Here is a 22,962-nt window from a genome sequence, read left to right on the forward strand (position 1 = left end):
GAGGTCAGTGCGTATGTATATCCTTGTCAGTGGCTGTGCCGGGTACCTTTCCTTTTCCTCTTGCCAGCCAACCTCACTCGCCTTACTCACCTTACCTACCTGAGAAGTGCCCTCACCCTTCTTCTCACTCCCAACAGTCTCGTAGTTTCCTAGTCATTCTTACTAGTGAGGATTGTGTCTGGTTCCTCCAGTTCGGCCCAAAAGCATCTTGATTCGATTGACACGATGGTCCTGGACATTATTGTCACCCTTCCTTCGTGTTCTCATGTGAGATGCACGGTTGTTAGACTTGGCTATGAGAGGCTGAGAGATAGGACGGCGTGAGGTGAGGCGGACTCACTCTCTCTCCCACCTGGGCTTACCGGAGGCGTGGAACCGGCAAGAAAAGGCAGCCAGCACCGACTGTGTAGGTACCTATCCGTGCCTAGCTAGTACCTACCCACCCAGGCACGTATGTAGGCGTAGGTACGAACAGCGAGTGAGGACAATTAGGAGGAGGCTGGGCTGAGAAGTAAACCTGTCCTTCTGCCTTCTGCTGTGCCGCTCCTGGGTTCTGCATTCCTTCCCGAGTTCCAACCGTTTCCCCCCTTGCAGTTTTTCAGGCGCCTTCTCAATGGACACCAAATCGACCAGTCTGGAGAAATCGACACCGGTCGCCCCTTTGAGCCGCTCTAAACTTAATAAGATGCAGTACGGAGTCCTCTCCGCCACCGTATCAGAGGTATCAGGGTTCTTGCGTACTTCACGTCTGTGTACAGATAGGTAGGTAAGGTACTGAGGGACGGGCGGACAGTTTAAGGTAGGGTAGGTACGGTACACACGGCTTTGCAGATTGGTCTATGCCCAACGCGGCAATAATTGTCCATCTCCCCTCTCTCTCCCTTCACCCCTTTCTCGTTCACAAGGTTGAAAGTTCACACTCCCCATTCTGACTCTCACCCTCATCCTCACTTCTCACACCTCTTGCCCTTCCTCTCCTCCCAATCTGCCTTTCCACTCACCCACAGGTCGCCGCAACCTCCCCATCCAGACCCAATTTTCCCATACGCCTTTGCGCCTTTGCACCAATCGAGCCCGGGCGGATCTTCTCCTCTTACCGCCCGTTGTGTCCGCTGCATCCCACCCAAAGATAGCTGCGTTATGACCTGACGTTACGGGCTGCATCCGTAGGCACCTGTTGAAACACATCGCGACCCTTGCGTTACGGCTACGGAAACTGCAGTACAACCACGAATACCGGCTCGTTCTGCTGCTCGCTTGTCTCTGCTTCGTTTCGTTTCGTTTCGTATCGTATCGCCTCGCAACGCAACGCATCTGGCGCGCGCTTTTCTCTGCAAGTCAGGCCAAGGAAGACCTATCCTTCTCTTGTCCTCGTCCTCGTCCTCGTCCACATATTCTTCTACATATTCCTCCACCTTATCCGCATACTTACCCAAACGTCTCGACTCGCATATCCATCCCAATACCGTCGAACCACACGGTCTTCCATGACAGTTGCAGCGCATTCAGTCACTCACATCTCCCTGCCGCCGTCATTTCCACCTCCGTTTTCCCCTGGGACGGCGGATGCCTAGCCCAGTATTCGTACCTGACAGACCGTGCTTTTGGGCTTGCCCTCTCTCCCAAGATTGGCCCTGGCCAGCCCTCTCCCCCTAACCTAACCCACTTCTTCCCTCGCGTCCGCTTCGGAGCTCAAGCTGCTTTTCAACACCTTGTCCGGCTGGTCTGCCCCAAGCACGAACGAGGTAGTCTGTGCGCCAAAACCAAACGAACGCCCACCACCCACCACCCACCCCCCTCCTCTCACCAAGACCCCGAGTGCAAAAGAAGAAATCCAAAGGACGCTCTCGCGTTTTCACCGTCGACAAATCCCCCTCGCGCCCCAAAGGAGCAGGTATCTGGAAATTAACGACTGCAACCTTGCTGGTGGTTTCCGGCCGCTGTTGCCGCTGCTGGCCAACCCCCACCTCAAGTAAGGTACTCAAGAACATAGAGCGGAGTACGGACGGATACAGCTTACTCGGCTGAGAGTCCCAGGCCCCTCATCATCGTTGGACTTCGACTCCTGCTCCATGCTCGCGGGTCCCTTTTCGAACTTTGCCCTCCACCCCCCACACACGCCGTCCCCTTACTGTACTCTGTACACTACAAGTTACCGCAACGTACCCTGCCCGTACGTCCCCTGCCGACCCGACGACCCTCGATTGTTGCCCGCCCGCCGCTCCTGAGTCGTCTTGAGACCGCTGTCGCCGTCGCCGTCGCTGTCTCCGTGCCGTCGTTGTTGTTGTCGTCGTCGTCGTCGTCGTCGTCGTCGTCGTCGTCTCCTTCCCCGTCGATCTTATTTCTGCCCACCGCACACCCGACTGGTAGAACAAGCCTCGCCTCGCTTCGCCTCTCCGCGTACTCGAGCCGTCGACGCAACTCTACTTGGTCTTGACCCATTTGATTGATTCCCTGCGCCATCCCCGGCCATAGGTGCGTACCCTTCGTCCTCCTCTCAGCCGCTGCTGTTCTTTTCGCTCGCCCCCGTCCCCTCCCATCCCCATTCATATCCTGTGCCCATTTGTCCTCCACACCCCAACCCACATCCCACTCTATCTCTTGTGCGCCGCTTTCTGTCACTTGTGGGGGGGGAAACGGACACTGAGAAACACGTACACAATAAGACGGGAAAGACAAGGCCTCTCATTCCCTCTCTCTCTTTCTTCCCGTCTCCGCTCTGCCCAGTCCCAGTCCCAGCCGCCGAGCCCAGCCTGGTCCGAAAAACCACCCCGGCAGACGTACACACGCACCGAGTAGTGAGAGTGAAGAGGGACTGAGGCCGGAAGGACTCAACCAGAGACCCGTCACAAGGTACTGGGAGCCTAGCAGAGTCGGACGGACGAACGATCCTGGGTCTGAGCAGCTCGAGCCGGGGGTGTTCTTTTCGAATCGTCATCTCTGGTCTTTCTTCGCTTCTCACCTACCTTTGGCCTTTTCCACGACCCTCTTCCCGTCGTCGTCGTCGTCGCTGCCGTCGCTGCCGTCGCCGTTGTCGCCGTTATCGCACCTACTACCTGACCGCAACGACGTCGCGACCTCTGTTTTCTTGATACTTCACTTTCTGTGCATTCTTACTGTTTTCTTCTTCTTTTCCCTCTTCCCCCATTAACCTTCCGCTTCTTGTCTTCTTCCCGAAGCTTCATCTCCAAGTCCGTCCTGCCGACGAATCTAGGACGGCCTGGTCCTGGAGCGATCGCTGCAGAAGTTCTCCTTCCCCCGAGCCCACCTTGCGTTACCGACATTTGTTCCCAAAACCCGCCCTGCATGAAAAACTTCACAGCCCTCTTTTCGAGCCGCTGAGCAACTTTCTTCTGGCGTCGTCGCAGCGACCGCTCTTGCAACGCAGAGTTTCCCAGGCTGTGTTTACAGTCCGGGGGCTAGTTGTGTCGCAATGTCTGGCCCGGGACTAACCTCGAACCAGTCTGATCTCTCGCGCTTTTCCGACTCGGAGCCCGAGCAAGATAGATCCCCCCCCGGAAAGTCTACCGCAGACATTCTCTCGGGCGTCTATCGCGGCTTCAAAAAATTTGCGCCGAGCAGAGACGGCGAATCGCGCCTGACGAGACAGCCTTCCCTCTCTCGACTAGGCCTGCACAGCGTTTCCCCTAGCTTGACCTCAACCCCCTCTCCGCCTCCTTCCTCGACGCCTACTCCCGTCCCGAACTCGTCCAAGAACCGGCCGCTTCAGCATGGGAGAAGCCTGAGTCTACAGAGTAGTCTCGCCAAACCCTTACCCGAGCCGCCACCATCGATCCCTTCGCCCACCGGGCCCGACGTCCCTCCTGCCGCACACTACAATATCGGAAGCCTCGGCGCTATAGAAGAAGGCCCAGCCGATGACATTGATAGTCGCACCAGCACGATGGATTCAAGCGTCTCAGCGGACCGGTCTCAGATGTACGCCAGTGGGTCGGGATATAACGCCGATATGGCCAGCAGTCAGAGCAGCTTGGCAAGCTCCTCGAGGCAAGATGGGAGTGAAGATATGAGGGAAAACCCGAGCTTGACGCCGCGGAGTAACGGCCCGTTGTCGGCAGGGCCCTCTCCGTCCTCCGCCCAAAACAGGACACCCGCTTCGGCGGTTGGTACGCCGACTGCCTCGTCGTCTTCAGCCCACCTTTCAGGCCTCATGTGCAACGTCCACCGGACGACCGGCCGAGAGCCTCATCCGCTTGTCGGCGCCACGACTACCATACTGGGGGACAAGCTTTATGTCTTTGGTGGAAGAATACTGTCACGGAGTCGCCCGGCGCCCCTCACATCCGACCTGTACGAGCTGGATCTTATTCGCAGACATTGGTCGAAGCTCGAGACCACGGGCGATATACCGCCTCCGCGATACTTCCACTCCATGTGCGCATTGGGAGACACCAAGATGGTCTGCTACGGAGGCATGTCCCCAACGCCGAACCAGTCCGCCGCTGGTCCGGATCAGCAGCCAGAAGTCACGGTTATGTCGGACATCTATATCTACGATGTTCCCTCCCGCAAGTGGACCTATATACCGACTCAGGATCCACCCCAAGGCCGCTACGCGCATTGCGCTTGTATAATGCCTTCGTCGGCTACTTTCACCTCACACAAGGCGCCATTGTCGGCCTTACAACATAACCCCTCGTCCGGCAATCCGAACGAAGGTCGGATAGGAATCAACATCGACGGTACGGGTGGTGCCGAAATGGTGGTGGTTGGCGGCCAAGACGGCGCCAATCATTACATTGAGCAAATTAGCGTCTTCAACCTTCGCAGCCTCAAGTGGACGGCGATCGAGCCTCTCGACAAAAGCTGCGGTGCATACAGGAGCGTTGTGGCTCCTTTACCCCCTTCTGTGACGGCACGCATTGGCAAGTCTAGCGTCAACGGTTTCCAGCGAGACGGTGGCATCAGCCAGGAAGCCCGCGAACCCGGATCATCCATGCTCATCTACTCCAACTACAACTTCCTGGATGTCAAGCTCGAGCTGCAAATCCGATCATCGGACGGCACCCTCACGGAGAAGCCCATGTCAGGTTCTTACTCGCCGCCGGGACTGAGATTTCCCAACGGGGGCGTGATTGACACGTATTTTGTCGTGAGCGGCACATACCTCACTTCCTCGAAGCAAGAGTACGCCCTATGGGCTTTGGATCTGAAGACTTTGACTTGGTCGCGGATTGACGCTGGAGGTGCCGTCTTCAGCCAGGGCAGTTGGAACCGCGGCGTGCTCTGGAACCGTAGGAACACGTTTGTTATTCTCGGCAACCGGAAACGAAGTCTCGTCGATGACTATAATCATCGACGTATCAACTTTTCCAATGTTTGCATGGTTGAGCTTGAAGCATTTGGGTTCTACGACAACCCGAGGAAGACGACGCCAATGTCTGGATTCGTATCGGCCAGTAGTCCGTACACTGGACCTGGTTTAAGTCTGGCCAGAAAGGCCGGGACCACGGCAGGCGGACGCTTCCACTCGAGGGCCGCTGAGGAACTGGGGGAGAAGGCACTGGCCATGCGGGAGCTGTCCGACATGGATATTCTTTGCTTACATGGGGAGAGGATTCCCATCAACTCGAGGATGGTGGCACGCCGGTGGGGACCTTACTTTGTGCAGTTGTTGCGGGAGGGAACGGCGACTCAGGACGGCAGCGATGCCATGACGCTTCGTTCTGGTTCTGGAGTCAATAACCCCGTCAGGAATTCCACTTTGACAATCACACCAGCTCGCAACACCGTCGAGAGCTCGGGCTCTATGGCAAGCACCATTATGTCGTCCGGCTCGTCGTCAAAAGCCCCGAGCACGGCTCCGACCAGCGCTTCAGCGGCCTCCTTCTCTCTTCCCGCTTCCGGTGGCGGCGTGGACGCAAGTACCGTCAACTCGGCCCCCACGCCCAGGTCTCTGCCGCCCAACTCGCGGCCTCGATGCCTATACCTCCCCCACACCTATCTCACCGTGCAGGCGCTCCTTCACTTCCTCTACACGTCCTCGCTGCCGCCTCCTTCATCACCCTTATGTACGCCCCCTATCCTATGCTCGCTTCTTCAGATCGCTCGGCCATACCGGATCGACGGCCTCCTCGAAGCGGTGGTCGAGCGCTTGCATGCCCTGTTGGACTCCAGAAACGCAGCCGCAGTTTTCAACGCCACCGCAATGGCCGCTGGTGGCGGTCGTGGTATCGACGGTTCTCTGAACCCCAACTTCTTCGTGCCCCTGGATGCTACGGGCTCGCCCATTTACCCCTTGGAAGGATCCCAGAACGGCGACAGCAGTACGGACCTGCAGGGTCTCTCATCTCGCACGGCCGCGTTGCGCATCAACACCGCCATGTCCTCTGGCCGGCCCTCCAGCGACGAACTTAGTGCCACAACGAGTGTCAGTGGATCAGAGTGGAGTTCAGAGATTGGCGACTCGGAACGAGGAGGTTTGCGCGAGGTCTGGGGTGGCGAGCTTAGTTCTGTCATCGGTCTACAGAAGAGAGGCTTGCGGGGTCTCATGGAGGGGAGAAGGATGCGTGAACGCACCGGAACGAACTCTGGTACCGGCATGAGCGGAGGAATGAGTTCCTACGGTGGTGGACAGGGCCGAGTGGGACTCGGCATCGCCGGATCATGATAAGGTTGCACGGGGCTTGCAGCAGAGAAGAAGCATATTGCACGAGGCGCGGAGGTAATGAATTTATGATAGCATGGCCGAGTGCCACATATTCCCTCGGACACGCAATCTAGGACGAGTGACAGTGTGCTTGTTGTGTTTGTGGAAGCGTGAGACAAGTTGTGCATGGGGGCGCGGGAGGGGACACGTCTCGCTAGATGTAAGCCTAAGTAGCACTTAAGAAACCGGCCCGAAGCCTCTGTATTTGCCTCCATTCAGGCAACCCTTGCATCTCGCTCATGTTGCACGTCTCCTGTATGTCCATGGTCACAGGCCATCCGTCTCCATCCCTTTCGCGATCCGTGTAGTCTCTCCCGCTTGAGGGAAACCATGGAAACGAAACCAATTTATCCGACTACGGGGTCTTGGATGATTCAAGGAGCAGAAAAAGGGCAGGCGCCACGTCGAAGACCCTGGAGCAGCTCGACGCCCTCGGCCAGCTCAGCGGAGCCCTTGCCCATCTTATCCTTGGGGCCAATATCCTCGAACAAGAAGCCCTGCGGCATCATCTTCTCCGGGCCGGGCACCGTTCCTCCCAGAAGCCGGGTCGCGAGACCGATGGGCCCCCAGCGGTTCCAGAAAGTGGCTGGGTTGTAATACGGGTGGACGAGGTAGTCATGGTGCAGAATGCGACCTGTGTCAGGGTTCGGTTCCGAGAAGAAAATGACGGGGATGAAGCGCGGCAGCATCAGGTGGCGGACGATGAAGCGGCGAACGACGAGGGCTGCGTAGGCGGTGAGGCATGCGACGATGCCGGGTTCGGGGAAGCTGTGATTTGTTCTTGAGTTAGTGGCTTGGCTGAGATAGGTACACAAGGCGATGGCTTCTCAAGCTTACCAGAAAGCAGCACGAACGCGGTCTCCCATGAGAACATACAACACCTCCCGAGCAAACGACTTGGCGAAGTCGGGGACATGGAAGAGGAGCATCTCAGTTAGCTGGGAGCTTGCCTGAAGGTTGACCCTGGCGGGTTTCATTTCGGCGATCTCGTATTCGGCGGCCCAGGCGGTTATGTCCTCGACGAACTCGATACCGTCGGCCCAGGACTGCCGGCGAAGGAAGCCTTTGTATTGGATATCCATGGCGTCGCCGATGGCTTTCCAGTGCGTACCAATGGCGCAGATCTCCATGTCAGTGAGGGCCCTCCACTCGTAGAGGCGCATGAAGCGGATGGGCTCGGTAACACAGACAGCCAGGGTATAGAGAAAGTCGGCGTTGGAAATCTGGCCGGCAGCTACATAGCGGCTGTGTAGGTAGTTCATGCGGGAGATAGCCTTGAGGGCACGCTCTGAGGTGGGAGGATTTAGGGAGAATCTAGGGGCCGAGTTAGTTTGGGCTGTAGGCACCGACTGCAAAAGGAGATCGACTTACTCGCCAAAGAGAACAGTGGTGTCCTCGTATCTGATCGAAACAAGTCAGATTCTCATGCGTCTGCTAGGACTGCAACGGAAAGAAGAAGGCCGATTGGGGACCATGTGTCTGTACCCCAAAGATCTTACCTTTTTTGGGCGTTGGCAGGATCGGCCAAGTTCTTGGTAGCGACAATGAGCCTGGACACAGACTCAAAACCGTAGGTCTAGGGTCCAAAAGTTAGTCACCATGTTTCTTGTCTGAGAATTCGGGGGCAAGTGGGCGTACCTTGAAGATTGCGAACTGGAGAGACAGTATGTACATCTTGGGGAATTCGAATTCAATCAGGTTCTTGATGATGAGATGAGCCTGGCTGTTGGTCATGCTCGCCAGGGAGCCGCGATCGGTGAAGCCTATCTTCTTCTGGAAGTTGGCGATGCGTCTAAAGCGGAGCGAAGCACACAAGGCCACCCATCCTGCAACAAGCGCCACAGCTATTGTGGTGCTTGCCCAGGACTTGGAAACGAGGGCGGCGTAGCCAAAGAGGTGTGAGGGGGCCATCTGGGTAATCGGTGAACCCAGGTGAGTGAGGTTAGGCATCTCAGTGTCCATAACGAGTACAGCCAATACTGTTCTTGAAGTTTCAACCCAGTAGTATTGCAGGTTTGCGGTTTGATGCTGCTGCAACTGCAGTCCAAAGGTGAAATTGATAGACAAGGCTTAAGGAAGTCGTATTTGGTCCCAGTCTCTGTTTTGTTTCATTGTCGGCAATCCAATCCGCTCTTAGCCAGGAGACTTTGCTGTCTAGACTGCAGGAACGGCAATGTCGTATCTGCGTCAACAATTGGGGTAGGTGCCAAGAAGTGAACGGCCTGGTCAAATCTGATTGGCTAGTCAAGCCTGGAATGTCTGGATTTCATAGGGAGGGCAAAGAAAATCTCCAAGGGAGTGATGTAGGTAGATAGACAGATGTAAGGAGGAAAGAGGGGTGAGGGGTAGTCATTTGTGACTAAAGCAGGTGAATTGCTTCAGCCACAAGCAAAAGGTAAGCTTTGCTTACCTTATCCCACGTCACATGTCTTTGCAGATTTGATAAGTAACCAATAGGGCGCGCAAAAGGAAAGTGGCGTTGTTGGTGAATCTTATGAAAAATAATGAAAAGGAGAACAAAGGGACTGCTGGGATGAGTGAGATAGGTTAAAGTTGATAGTGGCAGATCAAGGAACTCCCTCTCTGGATTTAGCATACATTATAGACCAAAGGTCGTGGGTAGACCAAGCTGGCTAGGAAGGTTTCTGGAAAAGTTCATTGCGCAGGTAGCTTCCTTATTGCAGGTTATGTGCGCAGGTCTTCTTAGGTCTGTGGATGCTTGAGGGGGATGCCTATGTATCAGGCGATTTCCTTGTTGCAATGAACCATCTTGTTGCCCCAATGTCCTTTTCCGTTTTCCCACTTGGACTATACTATCCGGCGAAGATATTGAGACTCACTGCACTTCTAACTTATCACCTGCTCTCTTCTACACTCCTCAGCGGTGTTGAAATCGAGGTTTCAAAGATAGAATTCAGTGTACCTAAGAAGGAAAACGTGGGTGGAACAAGGCCCTAAGATAATTACCCATGTTCCGAGCCATCCTCAGCACTTAAGGTTGTGAGTCCACTGCATCATTGGGTGTCATCTTGCCTCATTAGCAAGAAATCAAAGCTGAATACAGAAATTTTCCTCCACTGGTTGGCAGTGGGAACCAGGTGTCTCAGAACCTAATGGGCGCTGTGACGCGTTTAGGTGGTAGTCATGGCGAAACACTCGTAGCTAGCGTCCCGCCTTCCAGGGCCGGTTTGATCGCATTGTGCATGAGCAACACCAGGAAGTCCGGTTTACCATGGGGTTTGGGGGGGGGGGGACTTCCTACGACCTGTTGAAGCTTGGTTGGCATACAAGCAGTCATCTCGCCCCCTTCCCGCTGTTTGTATGTGTTTCATTGACCACTGTACCGTCTCCTGCAGCCAACCCCCCTGATTTCGAACAACTCGGTGAGGCAGGAATCATTGTATAACCCATGCTTGGCAGTGACTGTCCAGGCTATTGAAATTTCTGAGGGCACACGGTATTCATAGCCTTCCCTACGCTGCGGGCAAGCAGCGGAGATCGTTGTTGGGTATTCTGCTCAGATTTCACGCGCGGTATCTGCATCTGTTGCCGCCCGTCTTCGAGGGGGGCCTCTTGGAAACAGGCGATCGACTGCGGAATTTGCTCGAGAAGTACTTTTTCTGAAAGCCGGGCTGTTGTTTGGGATGGCTGAGATACATTCAGGCCTTGGATCCCCTCCGCTGCGCGTTGGTTCTGGACATGACAGAAGCATGGGTGGGGTTGTACGAATGGAGACATTCGGTAGGAGCAAGAATGAGGGCCAGCCGATGTCTAATTTGAAACAGCCGCAGAGACTTCGAAGGCTATGCTGGAAAAGGTGCTACGTAAAAGGTGACGCTGCGGAAGTCAGGCCGATGGTGGTGCGTATGTCTGTCTGTCTACCTACCTCGGTACCTTAGCTCGGGACGGATAGGTACATACCTAAACATTGTGGAGAAACACCGGCCCGCTGTGGATAAGTGTGTAAAAAGAGGTTAGCGCTCGTCTATTTACAGCCCCAGCCACTCAGAAGCCTGGCCACCAATCTCCGAGATCCACTGGTTCATGAACGGCCCCCACTGAGCCCTCCAGGCGCGCGTCTAAACCAACCTTCAATCTCCATCTGGCCATTTTATTCCACTGACAAAGTCGTCCCTGTTTCCAGCGACACCAAGTCGATTCTGCCGGCCATCCGCCCATCTATACGCTCGCCGTGCGAGAGTTTCTGCAATTTCCCGCCGCCACGTCAGGTACCCGGCCGAAATTAGCTCCTGCTTCGCTTTGCTGCGCGTCTACCGCTTCGTCGATCGGGATGGAGACCACCCCACCGGTTCCTAGACAAGTGGTCTACTCAACATCCACAATCATATCGCACGGCAGGCCAAAGGGCTTTGATTCTTAACTTAGTTCGGTTAGCCTCTCTAGCACGCGCTCGCAGTCGTCGCTTGCCTCCAATGCGATGCGGCTATCCTTTCTCATTTCCCTCTTTCGGCCCCATTGGCTCCTCTTCTGCAGTTGCAGTGGCCCGAGTCCGCTCCAACGGTCTGGCGGTTCAGCACTGGAGCCGTCTGCTTGTTTTCACTGTCCAAGCAAGGACTTTCTCGTCTGACTCCACGGATGTTGTAGCATGGTTCAGCCCTATCGCCGTCGGTGCAGCGTCGCAAATGGGGCACTACGAGCGCGGCAAGGCTGGCGCCTGCTCATGTTCATCGTCCATGTCAACGCAGACCCTCTTTCTGACCCCATCATCTTCCAGTTTGAGTCTTTGAGTCCTTCTTCGGGACCCCGGCGACCCGTCCGATCATGCCAAGGGTATCGTAGCCGCCCTCCAGACCCGGCCAATTCTACGCGCCCGACTTCAGACAGACGCCCATCCCCGATGAGATGTCCGGCCAATGTCTGTAGGTCTAGAGCTCGCTTCCCGCTCTTTTGGACACACGAGACGGGTTTCATGGCAGCTCTGGCAAGTCTCTCGGTCTTGTTAAGTCGAGCTGTCTCGTTTCAGATTCTCATGATCCTGGTCTCATCGCAACCGCGCTTCTGCGCCTCTTTGTCCACCCAACCGGCCGTGATATTGCTTAAAGCCAGGGCCAATGTCCAGCTTCTCGATCTTCTTGACTCTGTATTCGCTTGTCAAGACAATTCTCGCCATCTCACAACTCTTTTCTTTTTTCCTCGTTCCGTCTCTTTTCCTTATTTCCTTTTCAGTCCTAGTCATCGCATTTCCTAAACCGATTTTCATAGATTTCTTCAGACCACCTAGCCCTCTTTCGCCCCATCCCGTTCATCGCCCTGTCATCAACTCCAATCTTTCCCTGAAACCCCTCCAGGCGAGGAACAGGCGACGGCGACGACAAGAATTAACAAGATCAACACGAGACACTCGCTACCGATCCGTTTCAGCAGTTGAATTAGCAATCTGCTCGCGTTTCCCCCATCCTCATCAAAAGAACCTTTCTCGTTGTCTACTTCTCAATCGACCCTTTTCAAGAGTTACCATGCCCAAACACACGCGGTCATCCAGTTCGAGTCACAACCACTACGGCAATCCGATGCCTGTTTCTCTTGCGCCTGCCGCAAACCCCATTGCCATGTACAACCAGCGCATGACCATGCCGCAGCAGGCTTACTACACCATGCCCTCTTCTTCTGCTCCCATGCAGCAGCAGCCGCAGCCAACATACGAAAGCTACGCCCCGGTGTCTGCGCCCCCCGTCTCCGTGCCCCCGATGCAGCACCGAGCCTCCTCGGGCGCATGGACTCCCCAGGATGACCAGCAGCTGCTCGCGGCCCGCGCCCAAGGCCTTAACTGGGGCCAGATCCAAATGTCCTACTTTCCCAACAAGACCCCCAACGCCTGCAGAAAGCGTCATGAGCGTCTGATGGAACGCAAAGGGGCCGATGACTGGGACAATCGCAAGCTTGAACGTCTGGCCAAGGAGTACATGGGCATGAGAAAAGAAATCTGGTCCGGCCTTGCAGCCCGCACCGGTGAGAAGTGGAATGTCGTCGAGGCCAAGGTGAGATGATGCCCCGCCCCATGGCACATAACTTTGCAAAATATGTTTGCTGACTTATCCCTCAACTACAGTGCATGTCGAATGGTCTCAAGAATCTGCAAAGCGCATCTCGTGCTGGGGCTAGACGGGAGCGCCTCGAGTCGGGGCAGCCACTACCATCAGGGTATGACGAAGACAGCGGCATCAGCGGCCTCGGGCTTACCCCAGTTGACGAGCTAGACGCGTCCTACAGTAGTCCAGAGACGGTATCCTCCGGACACTCTGCCAGCGGCAGCAGCACCTCGGCCGCGGGCTACGTCGCCTCCCTCCAGCATCTGCAACCACTTCACACCGGACAGTACGGTTATGGACACGCCGGTGCCCACCACGGATACACCAGCTCCGTCTCCTCGAACGGTTCGGTCAACGGCGGATACGGTCACGGCCAGTCACAGTCTCCCAGCCCCTACCTCCACCCTCACGGCCAAAGACTGCCCAGCGTGGATATGGGAATTGACGCCATCATCAACCGGCCGGGTGGCGGCGGTGGTCAGCAACAGCTGTGACCGTGGGGCATTGAGGAAGAGCCATTGAATCGGCGTTGACTTGCGATGCGGTCTTTCTCTTTTGTCCTGTCTTTTTCCTATGCTTTCCCTTTTTCTTTTCCATTTCCTTGGCAGTCGGGTATGACACTGGCTCTCGGGCAGCTCGAGGTGGCGTTTCAGGCGTTGCGAGGAGTTTGAACACAGTCAGAAGATGGCATGAGACTTGCCGACTCTGTGGCAGGGAAACCAGACACACCTCTTTCGAGCTCTGGCCGTTTGCCCTGGTTTCCTTCCTTTCTTTTCTGTTACCTTTCTCGAGACGAGATTAGCACAAGGGTGCGGACCTTTGCTTCCATTTAATGACGAATGATCGGAATAGCGCCTAGGGAGGGGGTTTATGATACTTGTGTATATTAGCATCTATAGATACCAGAGGACGCAGGCCAGATCGAACAAAAACGGAGAAGAGCTGGGAGAATGCAAATGAATCGTCTTTTACAATACTTGAAAGACAATGCGCAGCCCTTTATTCGGACACCCAGCCGTCTTATAGCCATGACAGGGGGGTTTTGTTACAGAGCAAAAAAGTCGGTATCCTGAACCCGAATATCTAGACCGATGACCGATCCTTTTATGGGACAAAGGAGCACACTATCATACATCCCGCGTTCTACGCCCCTAAAGAGTGACGCCAACCATCCTACCCATCTCGCGGCGTAGGCACAGCGACAGGCATCTCATCTAGCTCATCTTCCCACTCATCTTCGTCTTCGCCTACTATGCTGTTCCACACACGGCTCCACATGCCCTTTTTCTGCAGCAGCGCAAGCACCATGACGACGGGCAGGTGCCAGACGCTGGCCCAGAACAAGCCCCTCGCCGAGCCCTTGTGGCCCTCGTATTTCCAGAAGCGCACAGCTTCACGCGTCAACCAAGCGTTGACCGGCAAGCTCGTCACGGCGAAGCTCCACTCGGTAACGCCCGCAGCGCAGAGCGCCACGCACAGAGGGACAAAAGCTATACTGTACCGGAGAGCCACGCGCGCGTTGCGCGCGGGGTTGGTCCAGGCAAGCATGCGGAGCCCCGCCGCCTTGTACTCCTCCCTGATGGGCCACGAAAGCGCCATGAAGTGCGGGAACTGCCAGGCAAAGAGCAATCCGGCCATGAGCCAGCCGCCGATGGAGCTGCCATCACTGGCCAAGAGTAGCTCGCGCCAGGAGCCATCCCCCGAAGCGGTCTCACCCGCGGCGGCGGCCCAGCCCATGAGGGGGGGGATGCCGCCGACCACGGCGCCCAGCCACGTGTTGGCGGCGCTGAAGGCCTTCATGGGGGTGTACATGCCGGCGTATATGACAATGTTTGCGCCTCCAAGGAAGGCGACAGTAGGGTTGACGCCAAAGTACAAAGCGCCGACGCCGGTCAGGGCCGTGGTGAGGGCGAAGAGGACGGCGGCCCGCTTGGTAAGCAGTCCCCTGACCAAAGGGCGGTTCCGTGTGCGGGACATCTTGGCGTCGGTCGCGGGCTCGTAGAGCATGTTGAGGGAGTTAGCCGAAGCAGAGCACAGGGCGGTGCCTGTGGTCAAGAAGAGCAGCGTCAACGGGCTGAGTGACGGCGACTCAGTAATGGCAGGCGTGAGGAAGCCAGGCACGGGGTACAAGGCATAGGGTGCCATGGCCGTCAGGACCACGAGGGCAGAGAGTCGGGGCTTCGAAAGGGAGAGGAGAGTCGAGAAGATGCGCCGTGCGGAGTGGGCGGGCTGCCGGGCGGCGACGGTCGTAAGAGCGGAAGAGGCATCTTGAGGAAGAGGCACTTCGGGAGAAGAGGAAGGGGACGCGGCGGAGCCTTCGGTGGCAGTGACGGCAGCGGCTTTGCGCCTTGCGGCCTGTCGGCGACGATGTGGGAGTTCGTGGTTCACGTCGATGGGGGTCGTCGGCTCGGAACGCACGTGGGAAGAGGAGGAAGAGGGCGCAACGGAAGCCGAGGAGTTCCGGCTGCCCAGTGGCCGGGGTCGAGAACTGGTGCGGTCAAGGACGCTGTTGGAAAGGAAGTAGCTCGCGCTAAGACGAACAGCGGGCGCCGCCTTGGCTGCTGTCGTCGAGGCGGCACGGCGCAGCATCAACGGCAACGGGACAATTCCACCCTGCGGAGCGCTGGAGGCTTGACGGATGCATTGGCGACAGACATTATCGAGTCGGTAGGGGCGCACGAGTGTATTGGGAGCTGGCCGCATTGTTCTTTTGCTGCTCTGCACTCATATCGGCCTGGCTGTGTAAATTACTCAAGTCGGCGTCGGCGTCTGCGTCGGCGGCAGATGTTCGCTTGTCGTTCTCCCTCTCACTCCAGGTGGGCCATGCGAAAGGCACGCGTTCGGAGGGTGGAGGATGGGGTTCGGAGACGGCAGGCCAGAACCGCAACTAGAGAGGGGGGTATTCGTCGGGAGAATTGGCTCGTGGACCGAGATTGGGCGTCGGTTCCAGCGAGAGTGGTAAGAGAGCCGCAAGGTGAAGGGCGTAGGAAGGTAGGAGAAGAGAGAATCAACCAGGCGACCGTTCAGGTTGTCTTGCTCAGAAATTGATTGGGCCAATCAAAGACGGGCTGTTGGGGGCAAGAAAGTGGCCCCACCCGGGAGAGGCGCTCCCCATGCCGTTTGGTCACTTCGGAGGCCGTCAACTTCCCGTTGACGGCTGCTCAACCACAAGCCGCCCCGGTACGTTTTGGTGACCGCTCCGTGAAGCAGCCCGTTGCCGGACACGGGACTGCAACCTTGGACTCGGACTCTTCCGTTGCCACATGTTCTCCAGTCCAAGCCCCTTCAGCTCCAATCCTCCGAGGATGATGCCATCACTCCGCCCATAAGTCATTCTCCAGCGCCGTCATGCAGCAGCCGGCCCCCCTCTCTCCATTCAGCCGGCACAGATCATTCATTGCCTGTGGCCCAGTGCTTGTCAGCTCAGCCGCTCGAGGCCGCGCCGGATCACCAGAAGCTATGAGCACAGCCCACCCGTACGTACACTAAGGGCCAGATCGCCAGCTGCTTTGAATTCAAATGACGGGAATTCCATCCTGAGGTAGCCGGCGGGGCAAGATTGCGGCAATTGGCCTTGGCCTCGATACCACCCTGAACGGCTCGAGTGATTGCCCACGTATCGCTTTACACCCGTAGGTTTGCACAAGAGACTGATTTGAGGTTGCGGTAGAAACCATCCTTGTGTGTTCAAATCACAGGCTTCTGCCGAATTGGTATCGACGGGTTACCGTGTACTCGCGCGAAGAAGCGCGTTTCTCTGGCGAGCTGTGAGTTTGTATGAAATGGGGGAAAATGAAAAAGTAAAAAGTAAAAATAACAGAGAAGCATAAAAACAGACGCGCCACTTAGTCTAGTCGACGCTCGTCTCATTGTCTTGTCTCGGAGCATCATCATCTCTTTGGCACCGATTCACTTGTCGAAGCCCGCAGCAACAACATAACCTTACGTGCGATAGTCCTCCTGCTCACCGGCGCGGCACTGGGCCTGCCCGCCGAGTCCATCTTCGCGCGGTAGGTCAACTGCAGCAAGGCCAGGACCACTGCACCAGCCATCAACGACGCCACGCTCCCCAGCACCTTTACCTTTGTCGACGGTTCCATAGTCACCACCAAGAATGACTGAGCATGCCGCGCAACCGGGATCTTGAGAGCCGTGGAATAGTAAGCTCGGAGACTTCCCTCGGCTCCTGGACAAGGTCGGGGCCTCTCTGTCGGGCGGTACATTGAACGTGATGGTCACCGTCGGCAGCGCGAGCATCGATATGAGCGCCGCCGTCAGAAATCCCTCCGGCACCGGTCCATTCCCGGCCATCATCAGCATCGGCGGCGCCGGCATCCCCATCCCAGCCACCGTCGAGCAAATCACGTTTGGCAACGACGCTTTCGTCGTGCAGAACGACCGGGCAGCAGGGACCAATGCCTCTTCTGCGATCATCTTCTGCAACCTCTTTGGCCAGCAGCACAGTGCCGGCGGGTTAAGGGTGTGAGCAGGATTATTCATGGCCTCAAGCAACTCGATGCTGCGCAGACGGGCATCGACAGCCTGGCTTGGCGTGACCGGGTGCTCGAGGAACGGAAAGGTCGCCTTCGTCATGGGCACCCTCGAAAAGAGGATCGCCCTAATGATCCCGCAGGAGTCGGGCTCGGGCGGGTCCGCGTGCTGGCATATCTTAGACAGCGAGAATAGCAAGGGCAAGGCGATCCAGACGTCTGGTCAGGTCGTTAGTGAGAACGTCTGGTTCTCGTCAAACTCCAATGCGTGGACCACCCAGGTCGTCCTGGATCCCACAAGTACCACCACCTGTTGGTGTGACTCATGGCACCGCGGACTCTACGTCGCCGAGAACGACATCGACTGGCTCAACCCTTTGTCGACGAAGGGTTACATGAAGGGCGGACGGCTCATCTACCAGGCTTTAGAAGTGCCGGAGAACGTAGGGTTCTCGCTGGTTGGCGGGCATAACCATTGTCAATTCCCAAGCGGGCAAACCGCCGAGTTGGCGCAGTACATGAGTTGCTTTCCTGTCAACTCGGCGAACGAAGCCGTCGCCCGTCGATCGCAGCACCGTTATCGTCAAAGTTCAAGACTTTTCCTCTTGAACGGCGCCTTCTCTTTCCCAAGAATTTTGTTGACAGGCGACATGACGGGACGGGGATCATGGGGCAATCAAAGGCGACGAGCAGTGTGAATGTTGGGAACGGAACATCGGGAGAATGATGCTGGAATTCGGTCGGGAATAATACGTGCGGATGACCGATGGAGAAAACGAGGTCATCAAATGCATGTGAAGAGGAGGTTCGCCGTGCCATCCCGTCCATCGGGTTACCCTGATTCCATGTGCCGAGGTACGGCATGCCCTTTGTTGCACCTCGAGCCGCGCAAGCCTGTACGCCGGCCCGCCGGGACAACATCAGATGCTTGAAGTAAAGCGTTGGGAGGACATGGGCCGATTCAACGACAATGCTGAATCCATAGGTGCGCGATGGATAGAGGCCTGGACCAATCAACCATTCACTGGCGCCCAGGTCTGTTCAGGTACGCTTGATTACGTTTGAATGATGTGCGTCCAATGAATCGGGCCCGGAACTGGCCCCGAACCACAAGCGGTAGCAAGCAATGCCTCTGCGCATACATTGGGCCCCGGGCTACCTTTCTTCCCGCCAACCTTTTTGAGACATCTTCGATATACGTGCATTGGCCCTTCCTTGTTGTCTCAATCACAAGCCCGCCATCATGTGCCCACTACTCTGTCCCCGATGGTGTCCCGAACCAGATGCACCGTCAAGAAGAATAGAAGAGGGTCCGTGGCGAAAGGCATGATCCGTTTCGTCATCCAATCCAACCGGCTCCCTCCCTGCCTTAGCCCTGCTCCCGCTGTCCGTTTGCTGTCTCCCCAAGATTCGGTCATCTCAACAAAAACACATCACCTGGAATCCACCGGCACCAGCCACGAACAACAACTCACACACGCATCCATATTCTGCGCCGATAAGAATTGTTCAAGGAGAAGAAAAGAAACGGGGGCCTTGCTATCGTCTCTTGTCATCCTTACATCATATCATGGACCTTATAAAGTTGCGGCTTGTCTAAATCGTCACTCGTTGGCCCAACTCCCGCGCCTCATACGCTCCTTCATATATGCCATCCCTTGCCTTCTTCGATAGACACCAGTCAAAGTGCCACCCAGCATCGTCTCCAAATGTTGAACCGCACGCTTCACGAGTTGGCGTTCATTCGCACCTGGGTCGTGCTCATGCAATACCCAATTGTCCCCTACATATCGATCCTCATAGCTTGTTACCTCGGTGCGAACTACAGCCAAAACCCGGCGCGATGGATAACAACCGCCCAGGTCATCATCGGCATGATGGCCATCGAGTTGCTGTACATCATGTTCATTTGGGTGCCCTACACTCGGCGCCTCAAGGAGCCCGCCGCACACCCGCCCCCGTCGTCACCTACGGAGCGCCGAGCCTTGTTTGAACGGTGCATGGGCACAGTCCCAAACTACGAAAACTATCTTCGCATGTGGTTTTTGGGCGCCGAACCATCCGAGATCCGCCACGACAATCTCCGCGAATTCCTGCTTTGGGCCTTTTTCGACGTTGAAGAGGGGAGTGACGACAAGTACAGGTCTAGCGAGGACTACGACACGGAGGTGGACGAATATGTTGCCTACATCGAAAAGGGCCTTGGAAGAACCCTTGAGCCCGGGCGGGGCCGAGCCAAGTGCTTGCGGCTGACCATCGACTCCGTCGAGCCGGCGTTCCGAACCGTCTGGTGGTACGCAACCATGGCCCTTCTGGATCACGCCACCCACGTCCTCCTCCTCCTCAACGGCTTCGAATACTACGCGCAGCCACGACAGAAAGTCATCTTCCCGCCACGGCTACAGCAGATGTTTGCGAGTCGCCGTACCGAGGCCGGTAACTTGAGTTACTGGCACCGTCCTCATCGTTCAGAAGGGTTGCCTGTCGTTTTCATCCACGGTATCGGCATCGGCCTGTGGCCGTACATAAGCTTCCTTGCCGAGATCGGCGGTGGAAAGGGAAAAGATCAGACTGGCGTCATTGCCCTCGAGATTCTGCCCGTCTGCTTCCGGCTTACGGAGCCGCCCCTCGGCAAGGAGGCCTTCCTTGAGCAGTTTAAGAAGGTCCTGGACCGTCACATGTGGGACGAGTTCGCCCTCGTATCTCACTCGTACGGGTCCATCCTATCTACCCACGCCATGCGATGCCCAGAGCTGCAAGTGAGGATCCCACGGGTGGTACTCATTGACCCCGTGAGCATACTTCTCCATCTGCCCGACGTTGCTTATAACTTCACCCGCCGTCGGCCAACGACCGCCAACGAATGGCAGCTGTGGTATTTCGCCAGCACCGACCCCGGTGTTGCCCATTGCCTCGGCAGGTACTTCTTCTGGAGGGAGAACGCCATCTGGGCCGACGAACTGGTCGGTCGAACTGCAAAATCGGGGCATGCTGGGCAAGGCCGGAAGCAAGCGAGGCAGGTTACTGTATGCTTATCAGAGCTCGACTTGATAGTTGACAGCCATGCGGTTGCCAGGTATTTGGCCGAGGGAGAGCGGGCGGATCACCCCGCATGGTTGCAGGGCGAACATGGCCAGAGTAACGTTGCCAGCCCCAAGGCGGGACTCGTGCCAGGTAGGGGGGAAGAGTGCAAGCATCACCGTTCTGCCGGGTCGGGTATCAACATCCTCTGGTTTCCGAACAAAGACCATGCGCAGGTCTTCGATGCCCCGCGGGCCAGGGCACGGATCGTGGCCGCCACAAAGGGCGAGTCTGAAGTAAGATAGGCTGGCAGGCATAATACGGTTATTGTTGCACCCATCGCTGTTATCATCACCCACCGCACGAGCTGAAAATGCCATGAAGCAAGGCGATATTCCTGTCTTGCCTTCTTCCCTCTTCCCACCAGCGCTTTGTGCATCCGTGGATCGACCGGTCGATTACCACCACGTCTACTTGTCTTCCATCTCCACAAACGAGCGATGGCGTTGTGGTTACTTTGCCTGGTTACCTCCCCAATCCGTCAAGCCCACCCTGACCGGCTGGGGACCACTGCGAGTAATTACCCACACGGTATCTTGGTCCGATTTGTTGAGCATCTGGTGCTCCGTCCAAGAAGGGATGAAAGCAAAGTCGCCCGCTGCCATGTTATGCCGCTTGACGTCTTGTCCCGCACCGGGGCTGACAAGCAGGAGGCCGGTCCCGGAAGCCATGTAAACAATGGTATCTTGGCACATATTAGAGACCCATCGCGGTTGCGGCGCCGTGAGAGGTTGAAAGCGTGAGAGATGGGGTAGCCGGGGAGGGGGTCTGTCCTGACCTTGCTCGCCATGATGACGGATATCCGATGTCGCATGTGCGCTGAGAGTGAGGACTGATTCAGTCAGCCACGACGAGCATGCCGAGGGGGGGTGTCTCCAGCAGCGACATGAACACCAGCCGATATAGAGGCCCTACGGACACTATTTTACGGCGGCTGTAGCGCTGCAGTTGGCAAGCCAGCGGCTAGGCTGAGTAGATGGCTAGCTATCTGACGTTGGCAGAAGAAGAAGTGATGCATGGCTTGAGAAAAAGCCACGAGGTCAAAGAGACATCATTGTGGCGGGCGGCTTCGACTTACCCGATGCGCAGAGCCTATCACTTTTGCTGACAACGGCATCGGCTTCGTTGGCAGAACCGGGTGGCAGAGTTGCATCGGGAGCGCGGAGGGTGTTCGCTTTGGTGATGGACACCGAGGAGGGAACGATCATGGGTAGCAAGTCGTTGATGAGAGGGATAAGAGAAGCCATGGTGTCCTGCAGACCCCAGTCGGGTATCCAATACTCCGGCGGCCGTGTGGTAGGTAGACTGGTCGGGTGTGCCGCGGTCTGTTTTGGCCGGTCTCGGTTGGGTTGGCCACGATGACTCAAGTCTTGGAGAGCGTGTTCTTGCGTGCTCGGGAGCGACGAGTACGAGCTGGGTTGTTTGCTGTTCTGTGCTGCGTTGTGTTGGTGGTGAAGATGATAGTCTTCCACTGGCGGGCGGAAGCTATGACCCAAGTAGGAAGGAGACGTCGGGCGGCGGATCGAGAGTCAAGTGGGAACCGAAGGAAGCTCCGGCAGTGGTTTGGGCGTTACCAGGGAGAAGGAAGGATATACTATAGTACACCTGTGTACTGGGCGATATCAGTGTGGACGTCTGTGGCCAAACCGAAGCTCCTTTTCAACTTCAAGAATAACGGATGTGAGGTTTCGAAGTCAAAGGTGGCGGACGGCCTCTTGGTAGTGATGCAGTCCGTTGCGATGCGGTGCGCAGGTAAACCGCAGCATGGGTTGAATCAGGGGAACAACAGATGCGAGGTTTCGACGACCTTGCTCTAGTACCTAGACAGGACGTGGTCTCATTCCTTGGATACTTGGGGCGAGACGAGGGGCCAAGATGGATCGGATGGAGGTGCTCGCTCGTTGTTCAATGTTGCAGTAAGAGGGGATTAGTGGAAGAGGAAGGAGGAGAGAGACTAACTAGGGGAAATAAAGTGCCTACCTAATCGGGTAGGCGAACTCGCTAAGCGGTATTGTGGGATATGATGGCTATGTCGGTATCGCCTTGCACGGCAGCTCTATTATGCACGGCTGGATACCTAGGTATTCACATGTCCAACACCCAATCCGCCTACATCCATCCTCCATGGGCGGAATTACACCGACACCAAAACAGAACCCAACCACACACGATCGAGGGAAGCATCTCGCCAGCTCGCCGCAAAGGTTCTGTTCTCCTCCAACGTGCCTTGGCTGGGACTTTTTGAAGCCGTATGGGTTCCAATAAGGTTAGGCTGGGGCCTTTTGAGCTGTGGTGTGAAGTGAGAGAACAGGCACAGTGTTCTTGGCCATTACGATGGATTGGCTGGCAGCGGCTGAGTGAGAGAGAGGTACGCCCAAGCGCTGAGCGAGACCTGGACTGGGTCTGGGGTATGCATTGCGTCTGCTTGTCCATCTGCTCTTATCGCCTATCTTTGCCCAGAGCACACCAGCATGCGATGGCGTTATTGCGACAAACTTGGCGGCAGCGCGTCAAAGTCCAAGTCTATCCGATAAGCGACCCCAACTACCTGCCTAAAGGTAGCCCATTTCTTTTCAGTGCATAGTGAGCAAACTCCCCCGCAGTCTGCAGTCCGGCTCCGGTTCTCGGTACCTGACCCTGGTTCGCGACTCGTCTCCATCCAAGTACCTAT

At 56.4% G+C, this 22,962-nt stretch overlaps 7 protein-coding genes across 7 annotated transcripts; 4 read left to right on the plus strand and 3 right to left on the minus strand.

Moving 5' to 3' along the window:
• The first annotated feature begins 922 nt into the window (after positions 1-922).
• Positions 923-6,835, plus strand: CDEST_12834 (Putative SKP1/BTB/POZ domain superfamily, kelch-type beta propeller). The gene is made up of 2 exons (XM_062928990.1): positions 923-2,475; positions 3,424-6,835. The coding sequence occupies exon 2, from the start codon at positions 3,434-3,436 to the stop codon at positions 6,629-6,631; it is 3,198 nt and encodes a 1,065-aa protein (XP_062785041.1). The 5' UTR covers positions 923-2,475; positions 3,424-3,433; the 3' UTR covers positions 6,632-6,835.
• Positions 6,836-7,044: 209 nt separating this feature from the next.
• CDEST_12835 (Putative ER-bound oxygenase mpaB/mpaB'/Rubber oxygenase, catalytic domain-containing protein) lies at positions 7,045-8,958 on the minus strand (the record flags this gene model as incomplete). The annotated part of the gene is made up of 5 exons (XM_062928991.1): positions 8,309-8,958; positions 8,170-8,246; positions 8,042-8,071; positions 7,508-7,984; positions 7,045-7,438 (listed from the first exon to the last, which is right to left on the minus strand). Exons 1-5 carry the CDS (start codon positions 8,630-8,632, stop codon positions 7,045-7,047), a joined length of 1,302 nt encoding a protein of 433 aa, XP_062785042.1. The 5' UTR covers positions 8,633-8,958.
• Positions 8,959-10,774: 1,816 nt separating this feature from the next.
• CDEST_12836 (Putative SANT/Myb domain, Homeobox-like domain superfamily protein) lies at positions 10,775-13,710 on the plus strand. The gene is made up of 2 exons (XM_062928992.1): positions 10,775-12,669; positions 12,741-13,710. The coding sequence occupies exons 1-2, from the start codon at positions 11,743-11,745 to the stop codon at positions 13,212-13,214; spliced, it is 1,401 nt and encodes a 466-aa protein (XP_062785043.1). The 5' UTR covers positions 10,775-11,742; the 3' UTR covers positions 13,215-13,710.
• CDEST_12837 (Putative UbiA prenyltransferase family) lies at positions 13,690-15,705 on the minus strand. The gene has a single exon (XM_062928993.1). It carries the CDS (start codon positions 15,421-15,423, stop codon positions 13,894-13,896), a length of 1,530 nt encoding a protein of 509 aa, XP_062785044.1. The 5' UTR covers positions 15,424-15,705; the 3' UTR covers positions 13,690-13,893.
• Positions 15,706-16,951: 1,246 nt separating this feature from the next.
• Positions 16,952-17,908, plus strand: CDEST_12838 (Putative alpha/Beta hydrolase; the record flags this gene model as incomplete). Its single annotated transcript, XM_062928994.1, has 2 exons — positions 16,952-17,193; positions 17,248-17,908. 2 exons carry the CDS (start codon positions 16,952-16,954, stop codon positions 17,906-17,908), a joined length of 903 nt encoding a protein of 300 aa, XP_062785045.1.
• Positions 17,909-18,919: 1,011 nt separating this feature from the next.
• CDEST_12839 (Putative alpha/Beta hydrolase) lies at positions 18,920-20,536 on the plus strand (the record flags this gene model as incomplete). Its single annotated transcript, XM_062928995.1, has 1 exon — positions 18,920-20,536. The coding sequence occupies one exon, from the start codon at positions 18,920-18,922 to the stop codon at positions 20,534-20,536; it is 1,617 nt and encodes a 538-aa protein (XP_062785046.1).
• Positions 20,537-20,743: 207 nt separating this feature from the next.
• On the minus strand, positions 20,744-21,538 carry CDEST_12840 (Putative rmlC-like cupin domain superfamily, rmlC-like jelly roll protein; the record flags this gene model as incomplete). Its single annotated transcript, XM_062928996.1, has 3 exons — positions 20,744-20,976; positions 21,070-21,123; positions 21,370-21,538. 3 exons carry the CDS (start codon positions 21,536-21,538, stop codon positions 20,744-20,746), a joined length of 456 nt encoding a protein of 151 aa, XP_062785047.1.
• Positions 21,539-22,962: the final 1,424 nt, after the last annotated feature.

Source organism: Colletotrichum destructivum, chromosome 8 (assembly GCF_034447905.1).
Source record: "Colletotrichum destructivum chromosome 8, complete sequence".
NCBI classification, from domain to species: domain Eukaryota; kingdom Fungi; phylum Ascomycota; class Sordariomycetes; order Glomerellales; family Glomerellaceae; genus Colletotrichum; species Colletotrichum destructivum.